This window comes from Pholis gunnellus (genome assembly GCF_910591455.1).
Source record: "Pholis gunnellus genome assembly, chromosome: 6".
Lineage (NCBI taxonomy): Eukaryota > Metazoa > Chordata > Actinopteri > Perciformes > Pholidae > Pholis > Pholis gunnellus.
The window spans coordinates 2,798,116-2,813,606 of NC_136532.1; the positions used below are offsets into that span (position 1 = coordinate 2,798,116).

Genomic DNA, 15,491 nt, shown 5'->3' on the forward strand with positions numbered 1-15,491 from the left:
TACTGTGTTCTAGGGCTGCAACTACCGATTATAATCGACTAATCTGTTAATTAGTTTTTCGATTAATCGAATAAAAAAACAAAAAAGCATTACTTTCCAACCCTTTATTCAAAAACAGAACTGAAAATCTTTAGAAATTGCACAAACAGGTTGCTCCTTGAACATCCCTGAGCTGTTAAAGTAATAATAATTTTAAAAAATGTATGCTTTACATCTGCCAAATATATAGGCTTTTTTTTAATAAAGTGCACAAAAAGATGTATATTTTTGTTTAAAGGGACCTGAGCTGTCAGAACAATAAATAGTTTATAAAAAATAAAGACAAATATAAATCAGAAAACTTAACAAGATTTGTTTGAACGTCAGAACTTGTTCTCTACACTACACTCACAGACGCACACACTCACAGACGCACACACTCACAAACTCACACTCAGACACACACACACGCACTCACTCCCTTTGTTCAGACACTGCATTGCAATGCAAAAATGTGAGCATGTCCACATGCTCCTGGCTCAGGCTCGCTATTTTCTTGCAGGCTGTTTCCTGCTGCAGAAAACAGCCGCTCAGATGGTGTTTAGGTACGACTTAGGTCGTACTGATTTCTCTGCCTCCGCCATGTTTTCTTGCTCCGCTCTGCTCTCAACTTTTCTTTTTTATACTCAAACATCTCTGCGACTTATTGAGTGGCGTAATAGTCGCACGACACAACGAATCGATTATGAAATTCGTTGAAAACTCTATTAATTATCGAATTTTATCGATTCGTTGTTGCAGCCCTACTGTATTCAGACATAAATAAGCTTTAGATTAAATTATGAATGCACATTTTTACACAGCCTAGGTATGTTACCATGGTTACCATGGGTCTCCAAAATAGGAAAGTGCCTAGACATACCCTGAGTAAAACATGTGTAAAATATTCATTTTCTGTGGTATTGTTATCAAATTTGAACCTGGACTAGGTACTGCTGTGGTCCCATTGTGTTTTCCAGCTAATAAGTCCAGCTGTAGTCATCTGCAGGCATCTGTTTGCAAAACAATATTCAGGCGCAAATAAAAACTTCAGTGTGTTCAAACTTCTATTACTCAATGCCAGTAGCACTTACAGTGATTCTGATTCTCTACTGGGGAAAAAACTTCAGAGTGTTACCTTTCAAAAGAGACCAAAACCATGCATGTACTCCAAATGGTTCAAGAACAGCTTTCAATTTACTTTGGGTACACATTGGATAGGCGTTTTAGGCTAATTTTACTGGAGTGGTAACAGGTTAACACAATATCTGCTGTCATATTACCAAAGTAGAGAAACATACATGACTTAGGTATCAGTGGTGGGCCGTCAGGGCCAGCAAGGCCTTCTCTGCTGGCCTAGACAAAATCACAAAGTTATAGCTATTTTATAATTGAATAACTTTTCATAAATACACTAAATGTATTATAAATATTTTTCCCATTATCTTATTTTCTCATTGCACAGCTACGGTCTTCCTCAGTTGCTCTGCTTCCAACGCAGCTTGTTTTAAGTAGAGCTTTTATCCAATCAGATTTCACCTCTGTGTCTCTAGGTAGAAGAGAGGCCCCAGGCCTGCAGACTCACAAGTGAATCCATGTGCAGTTTAAGTTGAATGGGGACGATATTGTTTATTGTCATAGTCTTCAACCAATCAGATCTTTAGTTTGACATGTTGGGCGTATTCTTTGACATGTCAGAGCCTACAAGTACATCATCATTAACGCGCGGCTTGAGTGGTCAGTGGGCTGGCGTGACATGTTGGGCGGTGTCAATCCCAACATCTTGAGTGGACATTTTCAGCCCTGAAACGCATTAAAACGTATTCAAGAAATACAACTTGGGAGGCTTGACTGTCATCACTGGCGTCCATTAACGGAGAAGGACCTCTTGATGGAACTGAAATGAACCGATGTACTGAACAACCGTGGCATTACACTCTGAGTAATCAAAGAAAGGAGGATGGACTTTGTCTTTAAATAGTGAACAGCAGCTTTGGTAAGTGAACTGCTTTTGTTTTTACATCTGCAATAGCGTTACTACTGTGTTCATTATTCTATCGTGTCATTTTTATGATATGGTTAATATTGTTCCGTCTGATGTAAATGACATTTGAATGGTCCGTGCCCTTGAGTGTGTGGCGGAATGCGTGTTTTAGTGCCGCACTTTTGCTGGATTGATTTTGACTATATGCAATTTCCGTTAATAACGCAACATCCCGTCATGTACCTGCACTCTGCAGTAAGTGTATTTGTAGCCCTCATAGGTGTTGTTCATGTAACATTTTATTTCACTTCTCAAATGTTGCACTGTTATGGGAATATGCGGTTTTTAAACGAAACAAATAATAACCCGTAGCTGTGGCATCATAACGAGGTTATTAGGAGGTGGTTCAACTGTAGTAAAACAGCACTCAAGGCCCAGGTATAAAATACACGGCCCGCCGCTGCTTCTGCACATACTTTGACAGTGGCATCAGACCGCCCTCTATCCATCAAACATTGCACACAATTCAGTTCTATTGAAATGTATTTGTGTAGCTCAGTATCACAAATCACAGATTTGTCTCGGAGGGCTTTACAATCCGTACAACATATAACATCCTCTCATAAAAGAGAATAGACCCAACTGCATAGAACAGTGCAGCTATTCTCCTGTCCTTGCACCAGCATTGGAACCCTGACCAATTTGCCCCGTAACAGGCTCTTGCTGCCTGCATGGTCTGCACCACCGGTACAGAAAGTCCATCAAACGGAACTTCGCCCTACCTGTTGATTAAGGTCATGATGATGCTGTTGTCAGTCCTCACCAACACGTATCTTCCCCGTATCAGGGACTTAAAGTGGACCAAGGACACTGCCTGATGCTGGAGGAGGTTGAAGTGTTGATCCTCCAGGTCTGCAGGTGCTGCATGTGCAGGAGCCCCAGCAATACCACTTGATGGGCAGCTGCCACAAACCCTAGAACCAGCTCTCCGACCAGCCAACTGACTTTGGAATGTAGGTCGCGAGGCCTTCGTCCGAGGGGGGGCGTGACGGGACAAGATGTCCCTGTGCAACCACGCACCCCTGAGAAAATCCACCAGACCTGCGGAGCTCACACTGCTCTCTGCTAGTTGTCTGTTATTGGGCTCACCAACCTAGATAGAAGCAGTAGATACCATATGCCGATGCGATATTGTCTTCATCCTCTGCAGACGGAGCTGGTGTCTCTGCAGGGATGACTGGAAGCAGTGGCAGAACATTAGCGGCTGAAGCTTGAGTGATGTGTTGTTAATCATTTTTTGGACAACAATGGAGCTCTGTGGCACAGAGGAATAAAATAGATCAAGCTGATAAACACACATTACTTGTTAGTGGATAGATTCGTTGCTTTGGTTTGTTCTTTTCAAGGGATTTCTTAACTTAAGCTTTAAATGAGCCAGTCTGTAGTAGAGAGAAATGTTTGTTGTGTCATTATACATTTTTATTTCCTATTACAATCACTCTGCTTTAACTTTGAATACATAGTGGATTATTGTTAGTCAAAGGCTGAGCAGCAAAACAATGTCCCTTTTTATTGTGTCAGGTATTGTGTCTATATAGCTATGGTTACATGATTATGGATATACATTATACAAACATTAATACTGTTACAGTAGTTATGTATCCAAACATTTTTAGCACCTGAACCACTGCTACTAATTATGGTGGTAATTACTTTTTTCTATATACTGTACATATATAGGTGATGCATTTCTTGCAAAACATATAGGCTCCATATGGATTGACATTAGAGCGTCATTAAGAGGTGGCTGAGGCTGCTCAGGAGGTAGAGCAGGTCGTCCACTAATTGGATGACCGGAGGTTCAATCCCTGGCTCCTCTAGTCCGCAAGATACTGAAGAAGACTGTGCCGTTGGTGTGTGAGAGTGTGGGAATGATTGGATTACAATCTGACGAGCAGGTGGCACTTTGTAAGGCAGCCTCTACCATCAGTGTGTGAATGTGAATGTTTGAATGTTGATATGTAGTGTTCAATGCTTTTAGTGGTTAGAATAAAGAGGCTATGTGAATGCATATTACCCATTACACTCCACATACCTTATTGTTTGCCGATGTCTTTGGAGTTACCTTCTACCAATGAACAGTTGACAGTGAGATCTGTGCAGTATCCAGATTAATGGGGACGTTTGAACACAAATAAAACAAAATTCACCTCCATGGTATTTAGGTAAAGGCAGAAATTTCTGAGACAGATGTATCCAAACCTGGACAAATATCTAGTATTAGTGGCATTTTTCTTTCAGTATTTTGAGTATACTAATTACGTTAAAAACAGGTCAGTACACTGGAATTAGAAGGAATTAGAAGGACTTGAATGTCTTTTCATATTTAGGTCAAAAGTCCTTCAACCCAACATGCAGCAGAAAGACCCAACCTGCCAGTGCTATCCACTGCACCATCGTGCTGCCAACACATGAGATGAGTCCAAACGGACAACACAGAGGATTCAAGCTTCAACATGGAGATCGAGCCTCTGCAGTTCTTTTCTATATTTTTTTTATATTCTATTCCATCCAGATTCTTCCTTTGCACATTTGTCTATGACTGATGGAAATGCCACAACGCCACCCCCCAACCTTCCCGCCCCCACTGTCTCTCTTCATTCCCTCACAAACAGACTGAAAGTACATGTCTGTGCCAGCTCTAGAGTGTTACGTGAATTCAGGAGATTAGAGGGAGAACGACTTTCAAAAATAAAAGGGGAGAGAGGGAAGTGAGTGCTGGCTTTGTCCTTGCAGATATAGCGCAGTCTGAAAACTCGATCTCTCTACCCAGGTGCAGCAGTGTGACAACAATAGTGGTTTGAACAAAGGCAACCTTTTCTGCTTTGCCCCATGGAACGGTTATTGGCCGCATAAGCACCAGGATCACTGAAAGGATGATTGCAAAGAAACAGGAGTATGTGGTAGGCGGGAAAATCTATAGCTGTGCAGAGATGTTTGATCAGGATTCAAATAGGAAATATTCAAGGAGAAATTGTCATCAAAATACCTTGAAAACTCCACTTCGCTGGCTCCTTCTCTTGGCCTATACCCATGTTTTGTATAATGGTTAACAAAGAGAAGAGAGCACTGACGAAAATTAGACCCAAAATATCATGCATCTGTATTTGAGAGTAATCCATGCACATACTGTATATGCACTTATGATTCATGTGTGGGCATTCTGTGTATTATTTTTCCAGGGCTGTGACCCGTCCAGTTCTCATCCTGCTGCCAGTGCTGGGTTTGACCTGGCTGTGTGGAGTGCTCGTCCATCTGTCGGTAGTAGTCGCCTATATTTTCATCGCTCTCAACGCACTCCAGGTAAAAAAAACTCTCAGCGCTTTCGTATAGTGGTTTTCGGCAGCAGCAGCAGGCACTACCTGCTCAGCAGCAAACACAGTTACAGACTAGCTGGTGAACATAGTGGAGCATGTAGCAGCTAAAGAGACAGATATTAAGTAGGTAGAGAACAAAACCAGAGCTCAAAGTGAGAGAATACTGGTCTTATATTCATCAGGTGGCAAGAAACACCACTCACCACTTCAACACATTAACTTAAAAGGTGCTGATATGTCAACCGAGCTTCGACTTTGGTACCCTCCAAATTATAAAAAAAAAAAAACACACCGTCAAGGCACACCCTGAAGCAGCTCCAAGACACATCGGACATGGATGATTATGTTGAAAGCATCCAGGGCTGGACTGGGGTAATAATTCAGATGGGGAGTCTCCTTTTTAGTACACATGAAAACATATCCCATCCATTCATTTTCCTCCGCTTTTCTGGGGTCGGGTCGCGGTGGCAGCAGGCCAAGCAGGCTGACCCAGAGTTCCCTCTCCACCGCAACATTTTCCAGCTCATACTGGGGGATCCCGAGGCGTTCCCAGGCCAGCTGGGAGATATAATCCCTCCAGCGTGTTCTGGGTCTTCCCCGGGGACTCCTCCCAGTTGGACGTGCCCGGAAAACCTCCAGTGGGAGGCGTCCAGGAGGCATCCTAATTAGATGCCCGAACCACCTCAGCTGACTCCTTTCGACGCGAAGGAGTAGCGGCTCGACTCCAAGCTCCCTCCTGATGTCCGAGCTCCTTACCCTATCTCTAAGGCATATCCCTCCTTGTCATATTTTCCAATTGAGCAGAGGCCCCGTCCTTTAAGATAGCATCTTAAGGAATACTTTGTGAAACAGATGCAGTTAACATTTTGAAACGGTCACAGTAAATGTGGTATGTGGGCAATGTTGTAAAAGGTTGGCGGTTGTTGGAGCTGGACCTTTTCAGGGGAGAGACAGGCCGCTGGACTTACGCTGCTGGTTACTTTCTGCAGCGAAGTCACACCAAAAATGAACTGGATCCGGCTTACAATCAAAAAGTTTTAATAAACAAGAGAAGCTAGAACAGTTGCAAACAGAATTACTCTATCGATATCAATATGTCCCTTGGGGAAGAGTCTTCACTTGCCCCACCTAATCGGCCAGCTCAGTTGGTCAACTACAGAGTGGTAATGGCGCAAACTGAAGCCCTCTGGAACTATCCTATATTTAAAAGTCTCTGTCCGAAAGTTCAAATGTCCCGTATCAGCCTCTGAGATTGGCCGAATTCAATAACCCCCTCCTGGCTTTGGGCAGTTATCAGCTCAGTGTGTGGTTGAAGTCGTCCGGACTCCTCCTGCTCTCTTGGTCATCTGTCCAGCTCCTCTGTGTCCACTTTGATGTCTCTGGTCCTTGACCTATTCCCTCATATGGTCGTGAAGAGCCTGTCCCCTGCATTCCTCACTGACCCTATCTCCCCTGCTCTCTCTGCCTCATGGCTCAGAACCCCCATCTACATGTGACTATACTTTATTCAATACTTCCAATGATTATGTTTAAGACTCCTACAAGTAAACTTATTGCGAATGTATAATATCTTCTATAAGTAAACATCCTGTAAACCTATAACACATTCCATAAGTAAATATATTGTGACTCTTAACATAATTTACATTCTTATCATTGTGACACTTCTATTCACCACTAGGGGTGTTATTAATTCTACTAAATAATGCTTTTCATACTTAAATTCTTCACACTGTTAACATTGTAACACGTGGTTAACATTGTGAAACGGTGGTGGTTAGCGTTGTAAGACGTGGTTAATGTTGTAAACATTGTGAAACTGTGGTGGTTAGCCTTGTAACGCGCGGTTAACGTTGTAACACGTGGTTAACATTGTGAAACTGTGGTGGTTAGCGTTGTAACGCGTGGTTAACGTTGTAACACGTGGTTAACGTTGTAACATGTGGTTAACATTGTGAAACTGTGGTGGTTAGCATTGTAACGCGCGGTTAATGTTGTAACACGTGGTTAACATTGTGAAACTGTGGTGGTTAGCCTTGTAACGCGTGGTTAACGTTGTAACACGTGGTTAACATTGTGAAACTGGTGGTTAGCCTTGTAACGCGTGGTTAACGTTGTAACACGTGGTTAACATTGTGAAACTGTGGTGGTTAGCGTTGTAACACGTGGTTAACGTTGTAACACGTGGTTAACGTTGTAACACGTGGTTAACATTGTGAAACGGTGGTGGTTAGCGTTGTAAGACGTGGTTAATGTTGTAAACATTGTGAAACTGTGGTGGTTAGCCTTGTAACGCGTGGTTAACGTTGTAACACGTGGTTAACATTGTGAAACTGTGGTGGTTAGCGTTGTAACGCGTGGTTAACGTTGTAACATGTGGTTAACATTGTGAAACTGTGGTGGTTAGCATTGTAACGCGCGGTTAATGTTGTAACACGTGGTTAACATTGTGAAACTGTGGTGGTTAGCCTTGTAACGCGTGGTTAACGTTGTAACACGTGGTTAACATTGTGAAACTGTGGTGGTTAGCCTTGTAACGCGTGGTTAACGTTGTAACACGTGGTTAACATTGTGAAACTGTGGTGGTTAGCGTTGTAACACGTGGTTAACGTTGTAACACGTGGTTAACGTTGTAACATGTGGTTAACATTGTGAAACTGTGGTGGTTAGCGTTGTAACGCGCGGTTAATGTTGTAACACGTGGTTAACATTGTGAAACTGTGGTGGTTAGCCTTGTAATGCGTGGTTAACATTGTAACACGTGGTTAACATTGTGAAACTGTGGTGGTTAGCGTTGTAACGCGTGGTTAACGTTGTAACACGTGGTTAACATTGTGAAACTGTGGTGGTTAGCCTTGTAACGCGTGGTTAATGTTGTAACACGTGGTTAACATTGTAACACGTGGTTAACATTGTGAAACTGTGGTGTTAGCCTTGTAACGCGTGGTTAACGTTGTAACACGTGGTTAATGTTGTAACACGTGGTTATTGTTGTGGTGGCGGTTTGGTGGCGGTTTACGTTGTAACATATGGTTAACATTGTGAAACTGTGGTGGTTAGCCTTGTAACGCGTGGTTAACGTTGTAACACGTGGTTAACATTGTGAAACTGTGGTGGTTAGCCTTGTAACGCGTGGTTAACGTTGTAACACGTGGTTAACATTGTGAAACTGTGGTGGTTAGCGTTGTAACGCGCGGTTAATGTTGTAACACGTGGTTAACATTGTGAAACTGTGGTGGTTAGCCTTGTAACGCGTGGTTAACGTTGTAACACGTGGTTAACATTGTGAAACTGTGGTGGTTAGCGTTGTAACGCGTGGTTAATGTTGTAACACGTGGTTAACATTGTAACACGTGGTTAACATTGTGAAACTGTGGTGTTAGCCTTGTAACGCGTGGTTAACGTTGTAACACGTGGTTAATGTTGTGGTGGCGGTTTACGTTGTAACATATGGTTAATGTTGTGAAACAAAGGGGGTTAGCGGTTAAAGTTGTAAAATGTGGTTAACGTTATGAAATGGTGGCAGTTTACGTTGTAACACTTGGTTAATGTTGTTAAACGGTTGCGGTTAACATTGTAACATGTGGTTAACGTTGTGAAAAAAACATTTGGTTCGGGTAAAAAAAAATGACGTTTTGGCCTAAAATAAGTGCACTTGTAATGTAAGCCACTGACATAATGACACGTTAGTCACCGCAGAGAGAGCATGCCCTCCGACACAATGTTGAGTAGAGAGCAGGTGATTGAAATTGCTGTTTAGTGACACCAATGCACACAAGTAGAAAGAAGACTGAATTATATTTATAAAGGTGCCATTTGATATATGAATCCTCAAAAAGGCAAACCCATATCCATCAAAGTCAGATTTTTGGGGGGATAAAGTCAGTTGCTATCTATAACAAAATGATATGCTTATTCCCACTGAAAGCGTTCTCTTTGACCTTTCTACTTTCTCAGCAAAATAGCATAAGAAACACATTTTACTTTATAAATCAAACACATTTTCGATTATATATACATATATATCAATTAGTGCTGGGCAACGATTACAATTTTTATAGTAATTATCGTATGATTTTCTGCGATTAATTGCATTGTTATGCGCAAAGTTCAAGGAACTTCAGGAAGGAAGGACCTGCGGTACCTCTCCCTCACAGGTGGCTGAAGGAGCTGCACAGAGCTGCCAGGGCGTCCCGCATGGGGTGGGAGGTGTTGTTCATCAGGGATGATAGCTTAGCCATCATCCTCCTGTCTCCCACCACCTCCACCGTATCCAGTGGACACCCCAGCACACTGCTGGCCTTCTTGATCGTCTGTTCCTGTTTGCTGTCGAGATGCTGCTGCCCCAGCAGACCACTCCATAAGAGATGGCTGATGCCACCACGGAGTCAAGGAAGGTCCTCAGGAGTGCTCCCTGCACTCAAAAAGACCTCAGTCCCGTCAGCAGATAGAGTCTGCTCTGACCGTGTAACAGGCAACGTGCTGTCTGACACTCCCACCACGTCACAGACAACGTGCTGCCTGACACTCCCACCACGTAACAGGCAACGTGCTGTCTGACACTCCCACCACGTAACAGACAACGTGCTGTCTGACACTCCCACCACGTAACAGGCAACGTGCTGTCTGATACTCCCACCACGTAACAGGCAACGTGCTGCCTGACACTCCCACCACGTAACAGACAACGTGTTGTCTGATACTCCCACCACGTCACAGACAACGTGCTGCCTGACACTCCCACCACGTAACAGACAACGTGCTGTCTGACACTCCCACCACGTCACAGACAACGTGCTGCCTGACACTCCCACCACGTAACAGACAACGTGCTGCCTGACACTCCCACCACGTAACAGACAACGTGTTGTCTGATACTCCCACCACGTCACAGACAACGTGCTGCCTGACACTCCCACCACGTAACAGACAACGTGCTGCCTGACACTCCCACCACGTAACAGACAACGTGTTGTCTGACACTCCCACCACGTCACAGACAACGTGCTGCCTGACACTCCCACCACGTAACAGACAACGTGCTGTCTGACACTCCCACCACGTAACAGACAACGTGCTGTCTGACACTCCCACCACGTAACAGGCAACGTGCTGCCTGACACTCCCACCACGTAACAGACAACGTGCTGTCTGACACTCCCACCACGTCACAGACAACGTGCTGCCTGACACTCCCACCACGTAACAGACAACGTGCTGTCTGACACTCCCACCACGTAACAGGCAACGTGCTGCCTGACACTCCCACCACGTAACAGGCAACGTGCTGTCTGACACTCCCACCACGTAACAGGCAACGTGCTGCCTGACACTCCCACCACGTAACAGACAACGTGCTGTCTGACACTCCCACCACGTAACAGACAACGTGTTGTCTGACACTCCCACCACGTAACAGACAACGTGCTGCCTGACACTCCCACCACAGAAGAACAACATTCTACTCTGTTCAGGCATGTGTGTTCTAGAAGGCACGCTATGCTAAACTAGCTTAGCAGGAAAACCAACAGCAGCACACACGCTACAAACTCTCCCTGCAGCGTTTATGCAGCTATTCCCTACCGATTCAAACAGGGCTAAAGCAACCGCCACGGCGATTGTTATATTTATTGCCGCGGGTATTAGACCCTACTCTGGAGTGGAAAACGCTGGCTTTACGATCATGCTTATTGAGCCCCGTGACATTACTCATTCACAAGCCCATTTCCCCAGACCATAATTTCTGTTTTGTAAAAAAAAGCTCCAAAGCTCCCTCTGCTGCTCTGACAACAGACGGCCGGACGTCACGGACTACTCAAAGCTACCTGACTGTAACGACACATTACCTCACTACTGAATGATGAGCCATGTTCTTCAGACATGCCCCCTTGAGAGTCTCACCAGCGAGGATTTGGCCCAAGAGATGACAGAAGCAGTGGAAGTTGGAGCGAGCTAATGTAACTATTCCTGTGACTACTGACGATGCCAGGAATATAGTAAATGCTGTGAGAGCTGCTGGACTAGGACCACCAATAGGATGCTTTGCCCATGTCATTAATCTAGCATCTCAGAAAGCAACGGCAGTGCAGAGGATCTCTGGCCTTCTCCAAAGATGAAGCACAATGGCAGCACATGTCCTGAAGACAAAAGAGTTGCTGCAGCTTCCTGTACACAAATGAATCCATCATAGTTCAAAGTAAAAACATGTGATAATAGTTTTAATAAATACAAATATTTTTAAATTAAGGAAATTTCTCTGGTATATCTCCTTTTTGCTGTATTGAAAACGTACCGAACCGTAGCACCACTGTGTCGTATTGAACCGAACCGAGAATGTTGTGAACCGTTATACCCCTAATATATCTATATATATATATACATATCTAATGGTTGGATGTGATTATGTGTGTGTGTGTGTGTGTGTGTGTGTTTGTTTTGTGTGTGTGTGTGTGCGTGCTTCATAACTAGTAACTAGAGTGTACTGGGGCCACTGTTCATGCACCTTCATGTGTATTTGTGCATGCTTGCGAGCGTGCATGTGCGTGTATGTGTGGGAGAAGCCAGGAGGCCTTTGAACGGCAGGTCATACCACATCTACCTCCAGCCCTCCTCCCCTGATAACACAGCAGTTACTTCCTCTCTTAGACACTCTTCTCTCACATCAACCTTTTTCTATACGCTGTCCCTGTTTTGCTTATACTTTCCGTCCATTCTCTCTCTTTGTCTTCTCTGACCCCACCCGCCCCTCCGAGCTCTTCCCGGGTCTTTAATTAATCAAAATGAGCTAGCCCCTGGGTGACCCCCAGAGAGCTGCTAGTTAATTCAGATTTACTGCCAGTGTCCAGCTGAGGGCAGATAACACTACAGTAGGAGTTCTTCCTCATGTAGGTAGGAGGATGATGCTGGGCCAGCCCATCTTCTTCTTTCGACAAAGAAAAGTGATTTTACTGGGCTGCTTCAAAAGTCTATAAAAGCAAAGTATGACACAGAGCGTCTACGGGCCAAGACAGCAGAGCCTGAGTGCAAAACTGTGCTGAATAATAATATCCAGTGTAGGTTTTAATCCACTGCACTAGTCCCTGTCTCTAATATCACTAGATCTTCCTCTTCTGCTTCTGTCCCACTAAATGTCTGTATCAACACTGACTTATTGATCTGTCTGATTTATTAGGCGTACTGTTGGTAATGGTGTGGTGCAGGTTACACACTGTACACACACTGTACACATAGTATACACACTGCAGTGTGGCTCCTATATTTCTGCAACAAGCAACAAGCTGATATTTACGCACACTGACAACGTAAGCAAGGTTTGAACTGAATGTTTTCCAGGTGAGACTGTCTGAAAATATTCACTGTTATCCCGGCATTTAAACGATTATCGCATCTCGCCACTCTCTACGATTACAAGCTTTTCACATCGCCTTCGACTGTGGCTGTTGGACATATCTGCTAACCTGGCCTCACCCCCAGGGCATCAAAAACCTACGCTTGGTCAGTGCGCCGTGGCGTCTTGATGATGACACACAAGGCAGAAGTTCATCTAACTCCAGTGTTAACCCATCTGAGTCATTATTAGACGTAGTGTAAAGACCAAGAAACAAACAGGATTTTTACACAGCATTCGTGTCCTATGTACAACCAAAAGTTGAGTGATTTTTACTGATGACGTGACGTTCTGTCACCTACCGCTACATCACTGAGTCACATGTCATTATGCCTGTAGCTTACAGTTCGTTGTAAGCATACTTATTATATATTATACTTAATTCAAGCCAAGCACCTTGCATGTGATCAGAGCTTTTCATTTAAATGCTTTTAATACTTCTTTCTTTACAGGGTTTGTATAAAGGCAATAAAGTAGTCATATGAGTTATGAGTGACAATTGGTTTATGGCATTTAGCCAGTTACACTCGTTGTCATCTTGCTTCTTCACAGTACATTTTGTTTGTACGCCCTCTGGGGGTTTCGGAGAATAATGCAACGAACAGCACGTTGAGCATAAACACCTTTGTGTTAATTACCTGCAACCCCACAGGGTCAAGATACTACTTAAAATGCTTCTGCACCAGTGACAACATATGAAAAGTAGGAATGAGATCACGTCTCGCATCTGCAAACACTTCCTTCTGACTTCATTCACGTACTAACTAGTTATTTTGTATAACTCAGTCTTGCTGCTGCTTCTGCTGTGGAGCGTTCACGGTTGGGTGGGGGATCATAGTTTTATAGTATTCCCAGTTCTTCAGTATATCACTGGACTTACAAAAAAACCTTTTTTCCAAATTACATTTACAGATAGATAGATTGGATTTAGTTCAGCTCAGAGTTGAGTGCCGCACCCTGCTGAATCCGACTGGTGTTCATGCCAAAAGGGAGTAGAAAACCACACAGATTGAGAGCATGAAAAGGTCTTTCGCAATACTTGGTAAATTGTTGGTAAAGAGAAAAGCAGAGTTTGCCGGAGAGTGAGCGGAGTACTAAATGGACTTGATGAAGGTATTGTCAACAAAAACTGTATGAATGGAATTGAAATTTATTCTTCTCCGCTTTCCAATTTTCACATGCCTTATGTGCCTCTCTTCTCTCCGCAGGGCCTGTATATCTTCTTTGTGTATGCTGTTTACAACAGTGAGGTAAGGTATTCAGTCCATTGTCAATGCTGCTGTCTGTTGCCACTGCGGCAGAATATCAGAATGTATCTTCGTGCGGTATGTGAGGCTGCCAGCCTTTTGGACAAACCAGTGGGTGTAAACGCTGCTTCTCATTTAGGTGAGGAATGCCATAAAGAGGATCAAAGAAAAGAGAAAGGCCTTATCTTTCACGGTGAGTGTGTAAAAAGCACACAGCAGTGATCAAGTCCATCAGTACAAGACAGAAAATACATTCCTCTTTACAAATGTTCATTTTAGTGGAAGTCCGACTTTGTTTTTGTATGCTAAATGTTTTAGTCTCGTAGTAGTGTAGTCCATATATTATACTTTCTGATCAAATACTTTCCCTAAAGTCACTTCTGAGTGGGTTGTGGTGTATTTTCAGAACTGTTCCCAGCCAACCAGCTTCCTACCGTCCCAGAGGGCCCCGATTACCTCCTGGGGCCGCAGTCCACCAACCCCCTCTAGCCCTGAAACTAGTGAGACCTCTGGACCCCCCAGCTCCACCTACACATCATTGGTCATCAAGAACGGTAGGCTGGCAACCTTGGACTGATGTGTGTACTGTGTGTGACATTACTTTACGGGAGGTATTTTGTGAGGATTGTGTGTTTGGTCTCACGTAATATGTTATTTAAGTGAAAGTGAAGCCCAAAAAGAGGAAGGAATGGAAATGTACACAAACGGAGCGACTGTGGCTCAGTGGTAGAGCAGGGTCGTCTGTCAATCAGAGGATCGGCGGTTTGATCCTCGGCTCCGCTAGTCCATGTTGATGGACAACACCCCAAGTTCTTCCCGTACCTACGGTGTGTGAATGTTGTATGATGTCCTGGTGGCACCTTGCATGTTAGCCCCTGTCATCAGTGTATGGGTGTGAATGATGACACGCAACAAACACTTAACACCGAGGCTTGGTCAGTGTCCCGTCACTAAACTACTACGTGGTAGGTTCCCCTCAAGTGTCAGTTTTGGACGTGTCCAAACCAAAGGCGTGTCAATTCTCCTTATGCTGCCCCATCTATTTTTTTCACTTCCTGTTAGAATGCAACTATTTGTTCTTCTGGACACACACACACACACACACACACACACACACACACACACACACACACACACACACACACACACACACACACACACACACACACACACACACACACACACACACACACACAGTCTCTCTTTAGTTTTGTTTCCCCCCTTCAACCAGAGGTGGGAGTTGCCCCTACTCTATGGCAACCCTCAAGGGACATATCATCTTCAACACCATAACGAGAAACACGAGACAGTCTGTTACAGAGGAAGTATTTTGCTGCTGTTAACATTATAAGTAAGCATTAGTTATGCAAAGGCCCAACCAATTTGAGTTCCAATGGCAGAGTGGGGCTGCTATCCACTGGTGCCCGTTGACTTCACTTAATTTCAAATTTTGGTTTATCTCATCAGCAGCAATCTGT

The 15,491-nt window shown here is 44.0% G+C and overlaps 1 protein-coding gene across 1 annotated transcript in view; it reads left to right on the forward strand.

The window, feature by feature from the left end:
* The window catches only part of adgrd2 (adhesion G protein-coupled receptor D2), a gene marked incomplete at both ends in the record, with an annotated part of 37,253 nt that overhangs the window by 19,710 nt on the left and 2,052 nt on the right, over positions 1-15,491 (forward strand). Inside the window, 4 exons of the mRNA XM_079160643.1 lie at positions 5,245-5,365; positions 13,975-14,016; positions 14,153-14,206; positions 14,420-14,567. Of these exons, the coding sequence (XP_079016769.1) occupies positions 5,245-5,365; positions 13,975-14,016; positions 14,153-14,206; positions 14,420-14,567 (365 nt within the window). The remainder of the gene's footprint in view (positions 1-5,244; positions 5,366-13,974; positions 14,017-14,152; positions 14,207-14,419; positions 14,568-15,491) is intronic.